Here is a 21,636-nt window from a genome sequence, read left to right on the forward strand (position 1 = left end):
GTTGCGGCTGAAATATTTTGGACATGGTAAAGTACTTATTACAGTATTGATCTTTTGGCGGTCAAACTGCTGCTGTCCTAGAAAGTTGTAGTTTGAATCCATTTGATTTTCCCTTATTTGTCTGGAACGATGATGGTCATGTACGACGAACAAATCAATATCTCATAATAATGTCTATGAAGATGAAAGTTTCTCAGAGTCGCAGGCTGGAGAAGCAGCACACTTCATGCTTTCCATTAAACCCTTCCAGAGTGCCACTATGTGGGTAGTCATGTATTTAGCATCCATAGCTCTGCCCGCTGCCTTATTCGACAAATGTGTAGGTAAATGAGGCATGTAAGTTTTAACAAAATCTTAAAATCACTGTCATATTTTAATAACTTAATTTTATGTTATCGGTTTTCTTCGTGAGATCGACTTTTCGGAATTAATTGTATATGATTGCAGACCAGTTAACGTTTTACATCTTGCGTGACCCGGAAACATGTCAAACAGCAGCACGAATTCTCCATTAACTTATTACCAGACATGCAGCGACTACACTGCTTGGTTGTATTCAGTTTCAGGTAAATCAATCTCTCGTAACTGGTCAGGTTGCAACATACGATATATATACATACTGCTTCAATAACATATTGTTGTACGTCCACAATTAATGTGACTTCTTGTCCTTGAATATATTTGACGAAGTCCGGCAAAGAATTTTCAAATATCAACAAGGGTTCGATCGCATCCTATTTTCAGTTTCATATTTAAGAGTTCCTTTCCGAAGAAGCAAATTTGCTCAAATGAGAATCAGAATAGAAAAATTCGAAAAAATAATATCTGTATAATAGTACACTATGATATACGGAAACATAGATACAATAACGGCAAGCGGCAGCTAATAACGCAGCAGAAATTAAAACTGTGAGTGCATAGTAGTGTAGAAGTAAGCATACCATACTTCCGTTACTGTAACTCGTAAATTGCAGATCCTCGAGTGGCAAGCTGGCCATTGATGTCCTCCCACTGGCCTGTGCTAGCTATTATTTGCGGCTATCTTGGTAGGGCATTTTGCGTTTTTTGAAGTTCCCGGCAATTCCGGCAACGCTTATTAAATTTTTTACCTGATCATTTATATGTATATATATACAGAATCACAGATACAGTTGTAAGTCTGTTTTACAGCATTTCTGAAGTATGCACCAAAGTGGATGAAGCAACGAGATGCATTTAAACTAAACAACACAATGATTGTTTACAATCTTGGGATAGCTTGTCTCAATCTCTACATATGCAAAGAGGTATGTAACACACACAGGCATCTATAAGAATCCAGGTGCCGCTTCTGATCATGAAATAGTTTTGCGTTCGGTTGTGCAGTATATACATGCTTGTATCATAATTTTACACTCGTATCTCGTGATCTTGTGTTAATATTCCTCAAATTTAAACATACCATAACCCATACCATAACCTATACCCATTTAAACATACCATAACCCATACCATAACCTACCGTTGATTTTTTAGACGTATTTGGCTGCAACGAATCTGGGTTACAGTTATGTTTGCCAGAAAGTGGTTTACTCTCTACATCCGGAAGAAATTCGGGTATTGTTAGTAAATTATATGTAGTAGTTTATCATACTGTTTTGCCACTAGCAAAAACTGTTCCTTAAATTTGTTACACTATACGATTTTGATCTCTGTGTTGTGTAACTGGCATGTATTGTACCAGCTGATAATTATGTGGAAAAAAATCCATTGTCCAAAAACTGCTATATATGTGACTGTGCTTACACCATGCGTGCATTCGGTGCGGCATTTTTAATTCTACGGCGACGGTTTGGTCAACATGGCTTATTTGGAACAGTGACAGTTAATTATATTCTTGCAGATGGCAAAAGCAATATGGTGGTTCTTCATGTCCAAAATCGTAGAACTGACGGACACGGTATTTTTGATCGCAAGAAAGAAGACGAATCAGTTGTCGTTTCTGCACATATACCATCATGATACCATCATGCTACCATGGTCTTGTTCTGGTGGATCGGCTCCAAATGGGTGGCTGGAGGTTCCGGTAACATGCCGCTGATAAAATGCCTTTACCTTAAAATTTGGAAAATTATGATGCTTCTCTGTGCCTGTTGCCGTTACTCCGTTTTGTTCTTAAATACGGTCCAACTGTGTTTCCTTGACAAATTAATTAATGTAAAAACCGACCCTTCTCTTATGGTGCCGCCTGTGTTTGTATACTAACAACTCAATACCGTTTTTTTAGTGGTTGATGATTTTTTAGCCTTTTTCCCGGCAATGACCAACTCCGCAGTTCATGTTTTGATGTATTCGTACTATGGATTAGCCGCATTTGGACCGACCATTCGGGCATTTTTATGGTGGAAACCGTATTTGACACAAATTCAAATGGTAAATGTCGCGAAATTATGTTTTGACTAAAGCCACGTCTGTTCCTAAAAAACAATGTAAGATCAGCTTTTTATTGTTCATGCATTGAATACAGAGCACTCTTTTCTTTTGCAAGTTACCTATTTTAATTATTTTGTAATCTGTAACCGGAAATTCATATCAGTAACAACTAACACATGTTGCATTTATACTTCGGGCTTTTCCTGATGCAAGTTTTGTCTTCATATGCAGATGCAGTTTGTGGCCGGTCTCTACTTCGGTGTGCAATCCTTCTACGTTACCTGCGAATTTCCCCTTTGGATGAAATGTGCCTTCATTGCTTATATGGCTTCGTTGTTAGCTTTATTTGCAAATTTTTACAATCGCAAGTACAAAAAGCAGACAAACGATCAAAATCGAGCTAAATAAGTACTAGTAAATGCATCCCTTAAAGTTCTTCATGATCACGACCAAATTTGTTTTATAATACTCGTGCGTTGTCTGCATAAAATCGATCCACGCAGCCGTCCGTGCAAAAGCAGGTTAAATGAACTATCTGCAAAACATAAGAGACATTCAAATTAATCGTACATAAAGACAAAACCAATATCGTACATACGAAATGAAAACAAGTTCGAAAAGTCGACATTTATCCCATGATTGTTAGAACAATTTTAACGAAAACTACGTTTGGCGACCGGCATTCTAGGAGCAGTTCTCCGGTGTCTCTTTAATAGTACATCAGTATTTGGGCCCTTGCAAGTTTGCAGTTTCACAAAAAGGTCACAATCACATTCAACCTTTTTCCATCGCTTTTTTGTTCGTAGAAACGTCGTGCTCGGCCAGCCAAACCAAGCATCTACTACGAGTAGGATACTAGGTTTGCACCATGCAGCGATTTCACGTGTAAAAAAAAATAATCTTTTTTGTGAAAATTCCTCTGCAGTTGCAGGGGTCAAGTAAAAACAATCCAGTTCAAATCTAACCGGAAGAAAGTGTGCTTACAGTACCACGAATATAAATAGAAGTATATGAATACAGATATGAAAATGTTGTTGATTGCTAGTAGGTTGTGCGATACTAGTAATGGTTTTCACACCATTCACCTGGCTATGATTTTACAGTATCTATTCTCAAGCTGAAGACCATACGGCATACAGAAGTCCCAAGAAATTTTTCGAGGAGTTAATAAAGAAAATTCTGGATACCATTACTTACATAATTATTATCAGTATTTGCGCAATTCCTGGCCTGTCGGGAGGTAATTTTCCGTCAGCGATGAAAGTCACTATGGTATGTACCATGGACTCCTAGGATCCGAAGCGCGTGAAACTTGTCAAAACAGGAGTGATATGCTTAAAAAATATTTTCTTAAGAATTCGTAGGTACTGATGCTTCAGGAAGTCTTTTTTGATTAATCGGGATTTCCGAAAACAAAAAACAATTACTAGGTAGCCGTACTAACCTGACTAATTCGAAAGACCGGGCGGTTGACCGGTCAACAGAAACGTACTGACACGAAAATTTTGGGCACCCAGTGCACCGTAGACTCTATGGTATAAGAAAAACCGCCCTAGAAATCTTTCCCCAATCCTGCTCACCACCACCAACCAATCCGAATTGCGCACAAGTGGTCCGTACTTCATTGCTAGCCCTATAATTCAAGAGCTTATTACGCGTGACATTCAACTAAAATAATAAAATCGAAATAATAAAAACTTTTCTGAATAAAAACATAACATTTTATTAGCAGAGATGAAATATCAGCCACAACTGCACTCAAATTTCCCATTAACTAACAAAGTGAAAAGCGTCGAGAAGGAGCATGTATGCGAGAAGGACTCGTAATTGAAAAATATTATGAATTTTTTTGTAGAGTCATATACATAAATAATTTTCATTTGCATAGATGATGTTAAGTTAAAGAACATCAGATTTTTATTTATTTAAGAAATTTTTATTTATTTAAGGAGAAACAAATAAGAACCGTTCAGTATATCCTGATCAATTCTAATATACTGTGCAAGAAAATAACGACAGCATTCTCTACGACTACGAAAGAAGCATAAGTACTGTATTCCAATCACAAAAACAAAGTTTTTACTACAGGCCGTACATTGAGGTGTACTTCCGGCTGCACGTTAAGTAAAATTACATTAGGCTATACTACAGGCATTCCTACTAACTAAATTTAGTGCACTACAGGTTAAACTATAGGTCATACACCAGATTGTGCTATAGGCTGTACTACAGGTTGTACTACAGGCAGTACATTATGCAAAGGAGTGCACACCGGACTATGGAAATAATGCACAAGATATCACTAAAGCAGCGTGAATGTTCTTAATTATATTCAATCACATTAGTACTGTAATAATTCGAAGCGTAAAATAAAATCCGTAAACCGGTAGCATGGATAGATTCTTGGTACGCAATAAAAAGGTGTTAATGAATTTAAGCGGTGCATCGGGCCGTACCAGAAACAAAAGTAAATCCTATAACAAATTAATAAAAGGACAGACGCCTGGCTTATCTATTCTTTCGTCCACCAGTTTTATTTTTACGCTAATGTGATTCTAATGCTTTAAATGATTCTGATGTGATTAAATATAATCAAGGAAAATATGTATTTTTTATTAATGTCCTTTTATTAATTTGTGATTGGACATAATTAAGAATATTCATGATGCTTAGCCGATATCATCTGCATTATGTCCATAGTCCGGCGTGCACTCCTTTGCCTAATGTGCTGGCTGTAGTACAACCTGTAGTACAGCCCGTAGTACAGTCTGGAGTATGACCTGTAGTTTAACCTGTAGTGCACTAAGTTTACTTAGTAGAAATGCCTGTAGTACAGCCTAATGTTCAGATTGTAGTTTTACTTAACGTACAGCCTGCAGTACACCTCAATGTGCGGCCTGTAGTAAAACTTTGTTTTCTTGTGACTGGGATGCGTATGCTGCTTTCGTACGAGGAGGAGCTACCTTGGCCCGATCAAAGGCGCAAACATGACCATAATCCGATCACTATGCCCGCATGTGTGCACAACGCCAAACCACCCATGTTGGCAGCGACGTTAACCACTTGCCGGCCCGCGCGTGAAACATGGCTGTTCACCCAGCCACGGCAGCAAAGTTATTAATAAATTTTAGCTCTCTAAAATTTCGTCTTTTAATAAATGGGTTTCGTTTGATAATAATAAATGGCTTCATAAAAAAATAGATTTTTCTTTTTTTTTAAAAATGGCGGCCATAGCTATTGTGTCAAAGTTGTTGCCGATGTGGGTGGTTGGCCGTTTTGCGAATTTGTGCAGGCACAGAGATTCAATTTACTGCCTACCTGGGCGGTTGGGCGTTGTGCACACAGCGGGCGCAGTGATCGGATTATGGTCGCGTTTGCGCCTTTGATCGGGCCAAGGTAGCTCCTCCTCGTATGCATAAAATGCTGCCGTTATTTCTTTGCAGAGAATAATAAAATTTATCAGGATATACTGAACAGTTTTTTTTTAGTTTTCTGTGAATAATTAAAAATCTGATGTGCTTAAACTCATTATCACCTGTGAATATAATACTTACCATTACCTCAGTGTATCACTAAAAAAATTCATAACCCTTTTTAGTTAGTATTTATATTCCTTCTCGTCTATTTTCAGCATTTCAGTTAATGGGAAATGGGAAAGCACTATCTCTGATATTTCATCTCTGCTAATGGAATATTTTTAGAAAAATGTATTGTTTCGAATTCATGTTAGTTGATAGTCACAAATAATAAACGCTAGAATTCTAAGTACTGGAGCAGTTAATAATCTGGACTGGAGTACTGACCAGCTGTGCGCAATTCGGATTGGTTGGGTGGTAGTGAGCAGGATTGGGTAGCCGCTTTCTAGGGCGGTTTTCCTTATACCATAGAGTCTACGGTGCACTGCGTGCCCAAAATTTTTGTGTAAACGTACTGAGTCCTGACGATATGCTAAGCTTTTCTAGCCAATCTAACGTTAATTTTTTTTTAAAAAAAGATTTCGATTCTCTGCTGAACCAAAAGTTATTCTGATAACTTTTTCTAATTTTTTAGAAGATTTTTTGCACGTATAGTAGAATCAGAATTTTGTGTGTAGCCTGTAGACACTTCTTCGTTGCAGGTTCAGGCTTGGATACCCATCATGCGCCGTGCCATCATTTTGTCGAGTACTAAGTCAGTACTTTGTGAAATTTGTTGGCGACGTTGACTAGATTTTTGAGCTTGTTCCTGCACTTTTGTTTGCAATATTGTCGCTGTAATCAGTGTAATGGATTCGTCCCATGATGTTCCCCCAGCACCGAACGATCCAGGTTTGTCGCAGTGCCTGACCGAGTGCTCGATTACTGTACTTCGCAGCAAAGTAATCGAGCACTCCTTTAGTCTTCGCTTGATTACCTTTGCTTGCTACTAATGGACAAGTCGCAAACTACAGCAAATGAAAGCTGTGCTGTTACAGAAATACGGAAAATAATCGAGACACTGGCGCATTATGTGGCAAAGAACGGATCTCAGTTCGAAATTATGGTACGTGAGCGCGAGAAGAATAACGCGCAGTTCTTTTTCCTCCGAGGTGGTGACTATCACCGATACTACACCTACTGTTTATCGACCGAGCATAAGAAACTCGCGGGGCCTGGTGCGAGCGCCCCGGCGTCTTTTCCACCACAGAACGGAGCCCCATCTGTCCGACCCATGATGCAGCAGCCGCCACCGCAGCCGATCCAGTCCACCGTACCGCCGGCCAGCATCCCGACATTCCCTCCTCCGCAGCGCCCTAATCAAATTCCTCCCGGCCCCTCCGTACCGGGATCTTTCGCTCCGCCTAACAATTTTTCCTCGGCTGGTCCGGAATCTCAAGATTTCTCAAATCCCTACCAGTATCCCCCTCCGCGGATGTTCGCCCCTCCTCCTTGGACCCAGGGGGGCATGGAGGGTCCGCGCTTACCCCCCGATTTTGCCCCGCAGCAAGGGTTTGGTGCGTTCCCGCCGATTCGCTCTCGCTTCTCGCAAGGGCCTCCGCCAGGTGTACCGCCGCCCTTTCAGGGGCCCCCTCGTCCGATGTTCGGCCCGCCACCCAGTTATGGACCGTTAGGTGAGTGTTACGATTTTCGCTTGATTATTTCAGTTTTGCTAATTTTCAGTTTATAGGCCAACCAGAGGGACCCTTTCGACCCGGGTTCCCTCCCCGTTTTCCGCCTTTCCATGCCGGTGGACCACCTTTTCCTCCGCAGGATGACGGTTCTGGGCAACTGCCTCCGCCTGAGCGGCCGGCTGTGCCGGAGCGGCCGTGGTATGATTTACCCGCCGGCATCATGATGCTATTCATTAAAACGGAGGAGAATAGCTACCGCAGTTTAGATCCCAAAACCATGATGATTCCTCCGCCGCAGTTGATAACGGAAAAAAGCGTCCGGGCCATGGATGCTTTCTACGCTCCGCCGACCCCGTCGCTTCCCCGGAATGCGGAAGGATGGGAAAAACTGGGTCTGTATGATTTTTACAAAGCCAAGGATGCCGCTCGCCGGGCAGCACAGCGTGGAGACGCCGTTGAGCAGTACAAACCAGGCAGATCACGTTCCGGCAGTCCGCGCTCACCGTATTCCTCTCGATCCAGATCCTCGTCGCGCTCGCGTTCCAGAAGCCGCTCCAAATCAAGAAGCCGGTCTGGATCACCGCCCAGAAGCCACTCTAGGTCGTCGACTTCCCCCTCTAAGCGCCAACGAAGAAGTAGATCGCGCTCATAGAATTATTTATGGGAAAACAAATTTTTGTAATTGTTTCTTTGCAAAATTTGTTAAGAAGCTTGTTATTAACAAGTATTTTGCGATAATTGGTATGTAGCACCTTACGATATTTTGTTGTTTGATTTGTTTCTTTGATTATGGTTTATGGAAAAAAACGGTGCCTTCTCGAATGACTCTCCTGCTCGTCGGTGAAGTTGGCCTAATTGCGATCGCTGAAACCAGTTGTTCCAGCATCTTTTTATTAAACAGCAGCCCTAAGAAAAATATTTGAGTCTTCCTGTTAAATTTTGTAATATCTTTCATTTAAGTGATTTTGATGTGGGCACTGGGCAGTGGAACTATAGTTTTCACTTTTCAGTGAAACTTTATCCGCCGTGGTTGATATACCGATAACTCACTAAACACTTCGGCATTTTTGCGTGATTGCGTGCACACTGCACAGACTGCATTGCGTGTGTGTCTCGCTTATTTATGAATTATGGGAACACTGAGCCACCAACGTAAGTAACTGTCACATGAAGAGAAGGTACACGGCGACATGAAAAGCAGATTTGTAACAGGAAATGATGCTTTCCCACTCCTAGGTTTGCTACGGGAATCAGCACTGAATACAGAAATAGTCGGTAAACACATCAACGCCCCAAAGCACTAAGCTACTGGTAATGGCAAATGTTATGGTCATTCGGGAAGCTCAAGTTCTTTTGCGGTCCAGATAACTATTTTCCCGTTGATCTTGATTGGGATTGAGAATTTCTCCAGCCTTCGCATACCGCAGACGCAAGAACTTGCCGTTTCATCGCAGCCAGATTGTGAGAATTTCGAGATTCTTAACTCCCAGATCTCCGCGTGTTGGAGAGTGGCATCCTGTTCCTTATAAAGTAGGGTGAGTGGGGTTGTTGGTTTTGTGACAATTTGGATGATTATCAAACCGCATACACAGTATTGTGCACTCAGCAGCATACAATCATATCACCGTAAAGTTGTATACAGTTAACAGTGAAATTGTAAAAGAGAAAGTCAAAAGTGAAAGTAATTTCAGCATTGTGCTGCTGTGGAGTGTGATACCTCAGATTAAGATTTCTGGGTTGGATTGTCGTTCCTTCGCTTACTTTAATTGTGTGTGGACATTCTTCTATTTCCATCAGAAAGATCATTTTTATACGAAGTTGTTGTTGATTTCTTGTAGATTTGTGGCGCTCGGGCCTTGCAAATCAAGCCACAATGACCGCTCCGCGGTGGAAGCGCGTTTTGAAGGGAGCGGGAATTCTGGGAGGGACTGCCGCGGTGGGATATTCACTGTTCACAATTTATAAACTTCGGCAGGTACAACAGGTAAGATATTTAAGCAAAAATTTAACTGTAAATTTCTCATTTTAAATCTAGCTCTAGATTTTGTGTTTCATTACCATGATTACCTTAAAATAATGTACCGCACAGCACGTAGAAACAGTGCCACAACAAAAATACCGATTTCTCGATTGGCCATGGTTCTTTTACATTTATATAGCCAGAGTTGTTGTATCGGGATTCGTGATTCCAACAATTGCATCATTTATTCTACGTGTGGTTATAAAGTATCTGATGTTTTTTAAAAATTTTGCATGCGATTAATAATTGCATTTTTTAGTTTCACTTATTCCGCACTGGCGAATAAACAGTACAGTATTTGTATGGCTTTCGATAGGTTTATGCCGATGCTGCCGTGCACGCAACCCCGAGACCAAAAGCTCCTGGGTATCTGCCCTACACTCCCAGCCGTGACGATCAGCTGAAGGCCCTGCAACAGACTCCTGAATATGACATACTAATTGTCGGAGGCGGCTGCACTGGGGCGGGAGTAGCGTTAGATGCCGTCAGTCGAGGTACGAAACTGCACTTCCGACTTTCGCAGATGGTCCTTGCTAAATTTTATCATAGATTGTCATTTTCAAGTCAGAATAAAAGCGTTTTGTTTGCGTTATTGTTCTCTGTTTTATGCTTCGGGCTGTTTTGTTACGGTATTATTCCATACCCAACTGGATGTCTTTGTTAAGTGCTACAGTTTGATTAGTATGGCAGCAACAACAGCAGTACTCGCTGTAGACGTGGTTAAGGGCAAACTTCAGATTTTATTTATTTTCCGCAGGTTTGAAGACTGCATTGGTTGAGGTCAGTAAAATACTTCCTCCCAGCCGGCTTGGATTGCCGCCTAACGTCTGTCCTTCCATTTTGATGCTGTTTACGTTGGAGTTTTTTCCTTTGTAGCTTGATGACTTTAGCTCTGGAACTAGCAGCAGGAGTACAAAGGTATTGCCTTGTCGTTGAAATAACAATAAACAGAAATTCATAGTGGCCTTCACGGCTTCACCGATCAGCTGTTTTCGTAGCTCATTCATGGCGGTGTCCGTTACCTGCAAAAGGCGATTATGGGTTTTGATATGGAGCAGGTAAACTGGCATGTTGCTTTCTTCTGTGGTGTTATGAATAAACAGCTTTATTTCGTAGTATAAAATGGTTAAAGAAGCGCTGGCGGAAAGGGCTAATTTGTTGGATATTGCGCCGCACTTATCCAAGCCATTGCCCATTATGTTGCCTGTCTACCGGTAATATATGCAAACGACAGAAGTACTCGCACTCATGTATTTAATATTCGTTTAATTATTTTGCTTACGCCATGAAAATTCTTCCGAAATATAACCTGTTTTATATAATAAGTCCCAGAAAATTTTAGGTGGTGGCAAGTACCCTATTACTGGGCTGGCATTAAAGCGTACGATTTCGTTGCCGGTCGGCGCAACGTAAAGACCAGCTATTTTTTGTCGAAAGACCGTGCGCTGGAACTGTTTCCGATGTTAAAGCAAGACAAACTGTGCGGAGCGATTGTTTATTACGACGGTCTGTTGAAATTACTCTTTGATGGATGAACGGCATTTGTCAAGCTCCAAGAAACATGTGCGTTTTCCATAGGTCAGCATAACGACGCCCGCATGTGTATTGCCATTATATTAACGGCTGCACGCCTGGGAGCGAATGTCGCTAATCATGTGCGGTGTGTAAAACTTGTCAAGGATCAACTTGAGAACGGAAAGGAAGTTGTCAGTGGTGCACTTCTCAAGGACACGATCACCGGTAAGGCAGGCTGTTAAGTATGTGAACTGGATGGGTGGTACCATTATAGAATACCAGTGGTACTGTATCTGTAACACGATGTGAACTGTTTTTTTATTCTCTAATTTACATGGTTTGTTTAAAAAACAGGGTTGGTAATTGATTATAACGAGGTGCATTAATTTTTCATTTCCATGTGCTACCGGATCTCTGGGTTTCTGGTAGGGTGGAAAGAATGACTATAATTATAAGTAATACATTTTTTATGCTGGCTTGAATAATTACTTTTGGTTATTTTGTCTAGGGTAGCTGTACAGATGCTCAGCTTTATTGATTTGTAGCCATTTATTGTAACCAGTTTACTCAGCTCAGTTATTTTTTCGGTAGTTGTTATGAAATTTAATGATCATTATTAATGGGATTTCCTACAATATTATGACAGGCAAAGAATGGACTGTTCGCGCCAAATGCGTGGTAAACGCTACTGGTCCCTTTACGGACAGTCTACGACAGATGGATGATCCTACTGTGAAGCCCATCTGTCAACCTAGTTCAGGCATCCACATTGTCCTGCCCGATTACTATAGTCCAGCCAACATGGGTCTCCTGGATCCCAACACCAGCGACGGCCGTGTAATTTTCTTTTTACCATGGGAAAAGGTAACTTTAGCCGGGACAACTGACTCGCCTTGTCAAGTGACGGACCATCCAATTCCGCAAGAGAAGGAAATTCAGTTTATCCTCAAGGAAGTTCGCGGATATTTGGATAGCTCTGTGGCTGGTATGCTCCACATGCAATTAATTAAATGAATGTAGTGCCCACCTAATCCTTTTCTTTGTAGTCCGTCGAGGCGACGTCCTGTCTGGTAAGATAAGATTATTAGAAAATGTGTAATTAATTAGAGGCTTTTCTTATTAATGTTACCCTGATTCTTTCCTACTTTTGCTGTTATTTGCGGTGCTGTATATTTGTTAAAAGTTTGATTTATGCTTTTGGCTGGATAAATTGGCAGGATTATGGTAAGTAATGTAATTTACCGCTTTAGCTTGGGCTGGTATTCGTCCTCTTGTTTTGGATCCCAATACCAAGAAGTCCACTCAGGAAATTGCTCGCAATCACATCATACACGTATCCGACTCAAATCTCGTGACTATTGCCGGTCAGTTGTTGAATTTACACTTGAAAAGTACATCAGATTATTAGATATTTGTTTTTTGTCGTTAGGAGGTAAATGGACAACGTACCGTTTGATGGCTGAAGAAACGGTTGACGCAGCCATTAAAGCATGCAACCTGCATCCGAAGCAACCGAAATGTCAGACAATGGGATTGATTCTGGACGGCGGTCATTCCTGGACTCCGACCATGTACATTCAGCTTGTACAGGACTTTGGCCTTGAAAACGAAGTAAGCATTATGATGATCCGGCCACTGAGTGTCGCAAATATCCTGATCAATTATTTCTTAGACGCGGCGCTGTTTTGAGTGGTTTACAGTACTTATTAGTAGCGATATCATGGTATTAAGTATTAACTATTAAGGTTTCTTTTCATCGAACAAAAACGTTTACTCATGAGAATTGGTGCGCCAGGTTAATCACGCATCATGACGGCGTCTGTGCATTGCAGTTTGCTTCGTGCTGTTTGCCACAACACTAGAATTATACGATACAAATATCACCAATCTTCATGCGCTATACGCCGGCTGTGACTTTTTCAGGTGGCACAACACCTGGCGCGGACATACGGCGATCGCGCTTACAAGCTGGGTCGATCATGTAAATTAACCGGAAGGCGTTGGCCGGTGGTTGGGAAGCGCCTGCATGAAGATTACCCTTATTTGGAAGAAGAAGTTTCCTTTGCGGTTAAGGAATACGCTTGCACTGCGGTAGACGTTATTGCGCGGCGCGTACGGTTGGCTTTCATTAATACACAGGCAGCTGTGGAATGTTTGCCGCGGATTGTAGATATTATGGCCGAAGAACTGAAGTGGACAAAGGCACAGAAAAAGGTCAAGCTTATTCGAGATCTACGAGATCTTTATTTATAATTTTTTATCGTAACCAGCATTTCGTCATTTGTAGGCTAATTTTGACGAAGCTATGGACTTCCTTAACAACGATATGGGTAGGGCAGTGCAAGCTGAATCTCGAAACGTACCAATTAACTTCAGTGTGGACGAGATCAACAAATACCTTGCACACTTCAAAGCCATGGATAAGGAAGGCAAAGGTTACATTACACTTCCGGATATCAGACGAACACTGAAGGTATCACACTTTCGCTTGCCGAAAATAAAATCCCGTAAGGGTGCTCGTATACCAAAAGATATGTGTGTTTTTAATCAAGTGGAAATTAAGTCCGTGTAGCTTATAAGTTGGTAGTGAAATTTTTCGATAAAATTTTTAGAAGTCTGTATCTGTTTTGCTGGCATGCATGCAGATGTGTAGTGAGGTAATAATGGGAAATAATTAGTTGTAATAATGAGAAGTAATTAGTAGTTTACTGGCTTGAAAAGTCTGAGCAGAAGTATGGTACATAAGTAATTGAATAACTATAACCTGATCGTCTAATTAGTTAGATTTGATTTAAAAGTATTGGATGTATTTCGTTAGCCAGCGGTTAATTTTAATAGGAACATGGGGAGCAGATCTCTGACTGGCAGCTGCATGAAATTTTGGGAGAAGTTGACATGAATCGCAATGGACAAATCGACACAGGAGAATATTTACAGGTATATTTGACGTATAGCGGTTGTTGTCGCATGAAATTGAAAAGTCAGACATGGCGTGCATAAGGGTGGCGCCGCTGTTAGAGTACGTTCGCAGTAACCTGTTGTGGTTTTCTTTAATCTATATCAGTTACTGTACCAGATTTAAGTAAGAGATCGTGTTGACCGTTTTAATTTTTTATAAGTGACGTACCGGATAATGTATCGATAATGTAGAGCGGAAAATGAGGGATGCTCGTTTTTGCCATAGATAATTTTATTTATTCATGAAATTGGCTGACTGGAAATCAGTGGTTGTTGAGCTTTATTAAGGCATCAACGATCTGGTCGATGATCGCATGATGCACTCGAATGGAGAAGTTTTCATTTGGCGCTGAGTGTCTTCTTTTGCAGCTTATGAGTGCTATCAAAACCGGTGCGGTGTCAGCTAGTCGATTCGCCCGTGCTATCCAGGAAGCGGAAGGAGAGACCGTGAAAATTTCCGTGGATCGTAGTGGTGGTGGTTTGTAGGTGTGCGATGTTTATCGGGAAAACAGGAAACGAAAGAATTAATGCGAATTTTGTCCGTTGATAGTAGATATTTTGTAAGGTACTGTCCCTTGTCCCTGACGTTCCCTTCAAAGTTTTATTACATGACAAGTTGACTATTTACTGTCATAGGATCTTATTGTTTTAACTGTGTTTGCGTTTCGTCTCGAATTGTGACAGTCTTGATGTTTCTGATCTGCGTTTCGAAAGTTGAAAGTAGCTATTAAAGTGATATATGCAGACCTTTATCGATATTTCGCAAAATTGCATCCGCATCACAGCGTAGATTATGCAGTATTGACATTTACATCTGCAAGCTTTTCCCGTAATGAAATTGTTCTTGCTTGCTGATTTTTTTTCCCGTATGGTTATAGTTCACAGAATTCATCCAGTACATCACATGAATACAATGCAAATTTACATGGACGTTCAGGATGTCTTGCAGATAAACAAACAGGAAGCCATAAGAAGAAGCGCGATTGCCAGTCGTACCTTGACATGTTGACCATGGTGAGCGTACAGCGTACTGTAATCGGATATTCTGATTACCACGATGCAGTCTGGGAAAGGCCTATTAGCTACTCCTGTTTCCGCTTACCTTCCGCGTATGTCTTACAAAGAATTTGCGTCAAAAAAGGCGCAGACACCATGCGCCATCACTAGCCGGGTGCCCGTATATCATCTTGGCTAATCGAGGTCAAAATCGGTTGGATCTACCTCGCATTAAAATCATCCATTTTAATACCAACAATAGTATGAAACAACAATGATTGCTATCCAGAGTGGTGGATATTTTAGTCATTTTACACTTCCGCCAAATTTTTTTGTTCAGCTGGAAACGACTCTGCCAATAATTAAAATATGGTAATGGAAAACAATAAAAGTGGGCTATTTTTTTACAAGCATCCTTGTTCTGAAACTACGTTATCAACTGCAATACAATACTGCGTAGCAGTCAGCATCAGGATACGCATAATGAGCTCGTGCAGATTATTTGCGAGACTCCATATAAACTATGGACAAATTTGCATGTAGTAATTGCTCTTACGAGTGCGTGAGCCTTAGGGAGTGTATTCTTTTAGTTAAATTTAAAACACGTTCCACAAAAGTTTGGTTTACAGGAAGTCTAGCGGGCCTAAGGGAGTTAGTTTCAACAAACCAAAACAGGTTGACATTTCTTCGCGCAAATATACGTGATTGTAATTTTGATCGGCGCAAATTATATGGGCACGTACGCATAAAAATGCCGTTTCCGTAGACTAATTTACGGCAAGGTGTTATCATTAATTTATTCTATGCGTGCAGCGGATTTTAAAAATGTAAAGCATTGAAACTGATATAATTATCGGTACTGGGATGTTACCACCGCCAACAGGGAGTATTTCCTAGCGTCTTCGTGATAATTAGCTGTCTGCTTTTAATCTGGCCACCAGATGCGTCTCTAATTTATATTAAAAATATGAAGTTCTGTACTCACTGCACACTGGAATTTAAGGTTATAAAGAAAATATGGTAATTGCACGATCGATGCCAATGACCTTTTCTGTTAAGCAGAAGTTTTTACTGATTTATTGTGTTTTTACTGGTTTGCTGTATGTAGAAGCCTTTTCGTTAATATTGTTCTTTCACGCTAGAAATGTGCGCTTGTGCGGGTAATGTGAGCAGGGGAAAGTGCCGGTTTTAAATTCTGATCTATAACGTTAGCAGCCCAGATCATCTGTAATGTCTGCTACAAAAGCAGCTGTTATAATTTTTCGGCAACTCTGACGATATATGGATAAACACTGTGACAGACTGTTCCCGTAAAATAATCGTTCCAGCTGACAAATGTACTGCAGGACTAAACTGCAATGGTAACCTGACACGCAAATATGGACCGGAAGTAAATGTCACCCCTGCATGCGCTGTTTATTTTTTTATTTCTCCGAAAAAAATTATCATGCGACGGAGGAACAGCGTAGAGTTTACAATATGCATAATAACTGAATTCTGTTTAGTCTGCGAAAATCTGCAAATATATAAAAGACGACGTAAGAATGAGATTGTAAAATCGATGGGATCTCCTAAGGCGATGTAGTGTCACAGCTTGAACTGCTTAACGGATGCTCCATCTGTTGATTCCCAAACAGACGTTGGCGGTGTCGCTGATATCGACAACTTCATCTGATCAGTCTTAACTGACACTCGGGTGATGAGCTCACCACACGGGATGAAAAAATCCAGCCTATATTAAAACGGCCCAAGTTCACTTACAGCCCCAAGAGATAATTAAGACCGCTTAAAAGTTTGAATTACGAAGCCGCCGGTCATTATATGTGTTCATCAGTTCCAATGAAACACTTGCGCGCGCGGTGTCATATGAGACAACCAGTACTAGCACTCCCTAACGTGAAATTATCGGTTCACCATACCGCGCGCCGGCACAGATTATTTGTTGGCATATGGGCCGGGGCGGGAAGACTTGCGTGTTTCTTCGTCAACGAAGGAACATGGTACTAAAAAACGCGAGAAATGCTGTAAATCATTTTGCATTTAATGAAGATATGCGTTTGCTTACGTGTTTTTTCTTATAGCATTTTTTGTGTACAGACGTACTTAACCGCTAACGGAACCATATTGCATAAGGGATACACTTTCAGCACAATTCATCATTAAACTTATCAAATTGTTAAATTAAAACGTTTTCGACGGACAGAAGTTCGTGCACCCAGAATCTGTTTTTTTCTGGTGATTTGCCTTTCTTTTTTATTATTCACATTATTAACGTTAAATTAATTGTTGCACATGTACACCTTCTATATCACGCTTTGACAATTAGTTCCGCATATGCTAAATTTATATAATTATTATAATTGAGTATTGTTATCTTATCCGATTAATTCATGAATTAATTATAATGGCATAGGGTAATAAAACTATGCTTTATGCTTAATGTTATATATAGATTCATGTCAACTAAGCTAGTACAGTATAACATCGTTGCGTCGCTCAGCCGTAAAGAACTGACCAAGACAATGGTAATACCTAAAAAACTCTGGTAGCATTGGGCCGGGTATCTTCGAAATATTTTCTGATAATAATTTTAACTGAATACCTTTAAACACTGATGGCATAAACGGTCTTTTAGGGAAAAATTTGATGAGTGCAGGTGGTTTAGTTTTTAAAGTTTTACAGATAGTGGCTCTCTCATGATTTCCCTATTGTGTAAATATAATTTATGATGCTCGATTCTGTAATATGAGTAATGTACGTTTATTGTGGTTGCCACCACACGTTTAACATTCTTTGCTGGAATTATTATTTCAAACTGATTAGCATCTTGCAGCAAAGATATAACAGATTTGGAGAGGCTTTGAAAATTTTTCGGATGAAGTACATAGCAATGACTACGTAGTACGGTAGCGCTTCGAACAAATTTCGACGACTGCTTTTACACAGCTTATTATTAATTTTGTATGAAAAGTAGGCGTCAGCTCCTGCGAACTGCAATTACGATACTTAATGCGCGTTGCCGGCGGGAAATCGGGAGCCATGATATTATATTTACTACTTAGAGCGAAAGTTATAGGGTAATACGGCACTGTGTCCAAAAAATGGAGTATCAGTATTATTACGCACAGGCACAATGCATTTTGAGCAGCCGATAAAGATGTTTTCTTTTAATTCAACAAGAATTCCGCTCAACCGTTACCTTTACAGTCAGAGTCAATAGAATAACAGTAAGTAATATATATGCAAACCTATTAGAATACAATGTGAAAGCTTTTTTAATGATGCGATAAATAGCAACTGCTACTGACCGTTGATAATGATACGTAAGGGCAAATTTACTTACTAGTGTGTTATACGAAATTAATATGATAATTGCAGAATGCACAATGTGTATTTCTCGAATCGTTTACCCCGCTTTCATTGCAAATTTCATAACTTCGGAACAAATTCAGAGTAATAGAAAATTCTGTCTTGGATATGAAAACTTAAATCGCAACCGAAACAATTAAATACAGAACACGAAAGGCTGACCTCGAAACGTCGACTGAAATAAGAATGCTACTTTGTACGCAAAACGGTCATAGCTTTTCTATGCATTATATTAAACATTACTGGTTCTCAACGCCGGAATGGATCGGAAAGCATTTTTACCAAAAACAATAAATAATCGAAATCCGGCAATATGATAACTTATCGCCTTCGACCCCAGCTAGCCAGCGACTGCCAGTTGGAGCGTCGATTCTTCATGGCTTCCATCTGGCGTTGAATATTCTCAATGTACTCATCATTCAGTCCACCGCGTTTTCCCCATGCCGACTGCAGACCTTTCCAGTCAGCCCGCTTGCCCCATGCGGCCTGTAAACCCTGCCAATTGGAGGCGCGCTTTCCCCAGGCGGACTGCAGTCCCTTCCAGTCGGCGCGTTTCCCCCACGCTGATTGCAAGCCCTTCCAATCGGCACGCGCATCCCGTTCAAAGGGCACCAGGCCGACACCGTCAACATCCGCCAGATCGTCATAGCTGACGATGCCGTCCAGCTGCAGTGGAGTGCGTTTGCCCCAGGCGGCCTTCAAGCCGCTCCAGTCGCCGGCGCGCTTCTCCATCTCCTTGGTCGCGTCAGCGTCACCAGGGGAGGTTTCGGAGATTATGGCTAATTTGGCCGTTTCCGTTGGTTTCTCCGACATACAGGTGATGCAACTGACAAGATAGCACAATACGACGACAAAGGAAATCCACAACCGGTCCATAATAATAATTCCCTCAATAGGTTACTGTGGTGGAAATGATTGGGTAAAGTGCGTCCTGTATAGCGATGGAAGAAAACAATGCGCCAAGCGCAAAGCGCTGCGCTCTTTATGGAAAATCCCTTTTTTTCCTACAAAAAGGTCTCCCACGTCAGATTTAATCGGATAAAACGAGTTTACGGAAGACCGGATTGACAAAGGCTAACAGCCACCAAGTGGCACTAAAAGATAATCTAATTGGACGGTTTCGCTCTTTTTCGCGTTTGTTAACGGTTAACAGCGGGAAATGAGATGTTGGTGTTGTTTCTGGGCAATCTTATAAGAGAAAAGGACATCCTTCCGGTACTGCGGTTTTGCGCGTGTATTGCGGTTTTGTGTGTGAGTGAGTGTACGCCGTCCCTGTTTCCATTGGCTTGTGACGCCCGCATCACATTGCTACAATAGGTTGGTTCGCCTTGACGTCACGATTCACGACCCGTACGAAATTAGATGGTTGTACAGTGTTTTAAAGAAACCTTAAGAGCTGCTACTCCCTCGGCGGCCAATAGTGATGATCCAAATGTACTTAATCGAATTCCCCAGCAGTTTCGCACGTAATTCGCAAGTGTGTGTACAATCATTACTTTTCCTTTTCCACAATAATGCGGGTATTGTATGAGAACGGCGCTCGCAATTCCTGGCACGTCGAGTCGATCTAAGGAGCGCCGTTACCCGATACGCACGCTGCGTCAATTAAACTTCTAACAGCCGGATTAATAAAAAATAAATGGCTGTACACCTGTTACTTTGTGCATAAAGGAATACTATTTTCGTATATGCGCGTTGGACTAATATTCTCTGTAACCCGCGGCCAAAAATTGTGGCGCTGAACAACTGTACTTATGTATAATGTCCATTTGCGGTCTTACAAATAGCTCGAGTGTCCGAGTAATATGAATCTGAATATTCAAAAATAGTTTTCCTTTATGCACAAAGAACGCACGATGCTTTCTATACTTGCTCAAGATATCGTACGTCTTTCAACCAGACAGATAGTAGCACATCATATTATTACTTTGTATGCGAACTGGTACGTCAACTACGTCAACATTAGGCCCCACCCAGCGTACACGGGTAATCATGACTGCGAAATTCGTGAAATTTTGTCAGGGTCACGAACTTCCGGATCCCGTATCGCCAAGTTGCGTTTCCAAAGTCAGCTGTGACTTGTGACTACAGTCTACGCTCACAAGTACCAAGAAGCCGCTACTAGAACACAGTTACCGTGTACTCTGTAGTATATCAGTCACTACGGGTATGCAAGGATCAAAAGACAAAAGTGACCTTAAATTGGCTCAGGTTGGGGAAGCGAAATGAGGTTAATTATGTTCGTACATGCATACATACCGCAGTTTTCTGTAAAAATACTCCAACGTATACCTACGTATCGTAATTTTAAAACCACAGACTGGCAGATATGACAGATACTTACCCAGCTAGGTAGGCTGGAGTACGGTTTTGTGTTGCAGTAAAGCATATTTTCAAATCAGCTTATACAAAATCAAAATTACGAATATTGGAACCGATTCTGCGACGAAATCTCAAACACAGTTTACAATTGACCTACAAGTTTTTGTACAACATTATCCCCTACGGAGATAAATTATTCTGCAAGGATGTTACCGCGCGTTGTGGTGCTGCATGCGCAGGTGCGACGCGTCATTGGCAGAGGATGGCTGAACACCCATGCCCGATAATCCCTACCGGATCAACGTTTTGTGGTCTAACACTTCCCCCGTCGGACAAATCTTTCGCCTATCGGATGGCTAGGATATGGAATGACCTACGCATGCCGGCAGAAGCTTATGGGAGTTTGAGTAAATTTAAAACGGCTTTAAATATTGTTGATTGGAAAACAGTAAAGTCGCTTAAAAAGTTTTACCATACTGATCATGTGCAGTTGTTACAAGTTTGAGCGCTTGTTAATTTGTTTGCCTACCATTATTTGATGTTTGCTTTATTTTAATTATGACGAGTCTGCTGCCTCGGATTGGGTCTTACCCAGATTGTGTGCGGACGTTAAACGATTAAACTTAACTTAACTTAATACATACCACATACCGCATTCGGTGGCTGACATTGTGAGCACTGGCGCTTGACCCTTCGTTTATGCTGACCGCAAATGCATAAAAAAAAGTGATTTTGGAAAATTATAGACTTACTGTACTCAAATGTCAAAATAACGCAATATTGAGGCACATGATTGTAGTCTGAAAAATGATAGCAGAGTGATAGAGCTACAAGGACTATAGTAGCATCGAAAAATGTGCATTACAATAGGAAATTTTTTATATTACCGCACATGCTGCTTTTCTTATTCGACCAAACAAGAACCTATATAACCAATTTTGCAGTAACATTTGCA

At 41.0% G+C, this 21,636-nt stretch overlaps 4 protein-coding genes across 4 annotated transcripts; 3 read left to right on the forward strand and 1 right to left on the reverse strand.

Moving 5' to 3' along the window:
* The first annotated feature begins 366 nt into the window (after window positions 1–366).
* LOC129582610 (elongation of very long chain fatty acids protein 4-like) lies at window positions 367–2,906 on the forward strand. The gene is given in 8 exon segments (XM_055474161.1): window positions 367–566; window positions 975–1,046; window positions 1,171–1,286; window positions 1,516–1,596; window positions 1,883–1,990; window positions 1,993–2,065; window positions 2,285–2,412; window positions 2,644–2,906. Coding segments are annotated over 8 exon segments (837 nt in total). The 5' UTR covers window positions 367–484; the 3' UTR covers window positions 2,821–2,906.
* Window positions 2,907–6,378: 3,472 nt separating this feature from the next.
* Window positions 6,379–8,547, forward strand: LOC129582602 (calcium homeostasis endoplasmic reticulum protein-like). The gene is made up of 3 exons (XM_055474150.1): window positions 6,379–6,719; window positions 6,866–7,501; window positions 7,558–8,547. Exons 1-3 carry the CDS (start codon window positions 6,677–6,679, stop codon window positions 8,151–8,153), a joined length of 1,275 nt encoding a protein of 424 aa, XP_055330125.1. The 5' UTR covers window positions 6,379–6,676; the 3' UTR covers window positions 8,154–8,547.
* A 205-nt stretch (window positions 8,548–8,752) lies between these two features.
* On the forward strand, window positions 8,753–14,740 carry LOC129582595 (glycerol-3-phosphate dehydrogenase, mitochondrial-like). The gene is made up of 17 exons (XM_055474136.1): window positions 8,753–9,036; window positions 9,340–9,485; window positions 9,838–10,015; window positions 10,279–10,301; window positions 10,398–10,439; window positions 10,520–10,579; window positions 10,638–10,735; window positions 10,864–11,027; window positions 11,100–11,261; window positions 11,683–12,021; window positions 12,083–12,106; window positions 12,287–12,400; window positions 12,466–12,647; window positions 12,960–13,250; window positions 13,324–13,509; window positions 13,875–13,973; window positions 14,364–14,740. The coding sequence occupies exons 2-17, from the start codon at window positions 9,375–9,377 to the stop codon at window positions 14,478–14,480; spliced, it is 2,190 nt and encodes a 729-aa protein (XP_055330111.1). The 5' UTR covers window positions 8,753–9,036; window positions 9,340–9,374; the 3' UTR covers window positions 14,481–14,740.
* A 3,390-nt stretch (window positions 14,741–18,130) lies between these two features.
* On the reverse strand, window positions 18,131–19,583 carry LOC129586606 (prothoracicostatic peptides-like). The gene has a single exon (XM_055479935.1). It carries the CDS (start codon window positions 19,233–19,235, stop codon window positions 18,681–18,683), a length of 555 nt encoding a protein of 184 aa, XP_055335910.1. The 5' UTR covers window positions 19,236–19,583; the 3' UTR covers window positions 18,131–18,680.
* Window positions 19,584–21,636: the final 2,053 nt, after the last annotated feature.

The sequence above is a fragment of the Paramacrobiotus metropolitanus genome, unplaced genomic scaffold, assembly GCF_019649055.1.
Source record: "Paramacrobiotus metropolitanus isolate TYO unplaced genomic scaffold, Prichtersi_v1.0 Parri_scaffold0000002, whole genome shotgun sequence".
In the NCBI taxonomy this organism is placed as follows: domain Eukaryota; kingdom Metazoa; phylum Tardigrada; class Eutardigrada; order Parachela; family Macrobiotidae; genus Paramacrobiotus; species Paramacrobiotus metropolitanus.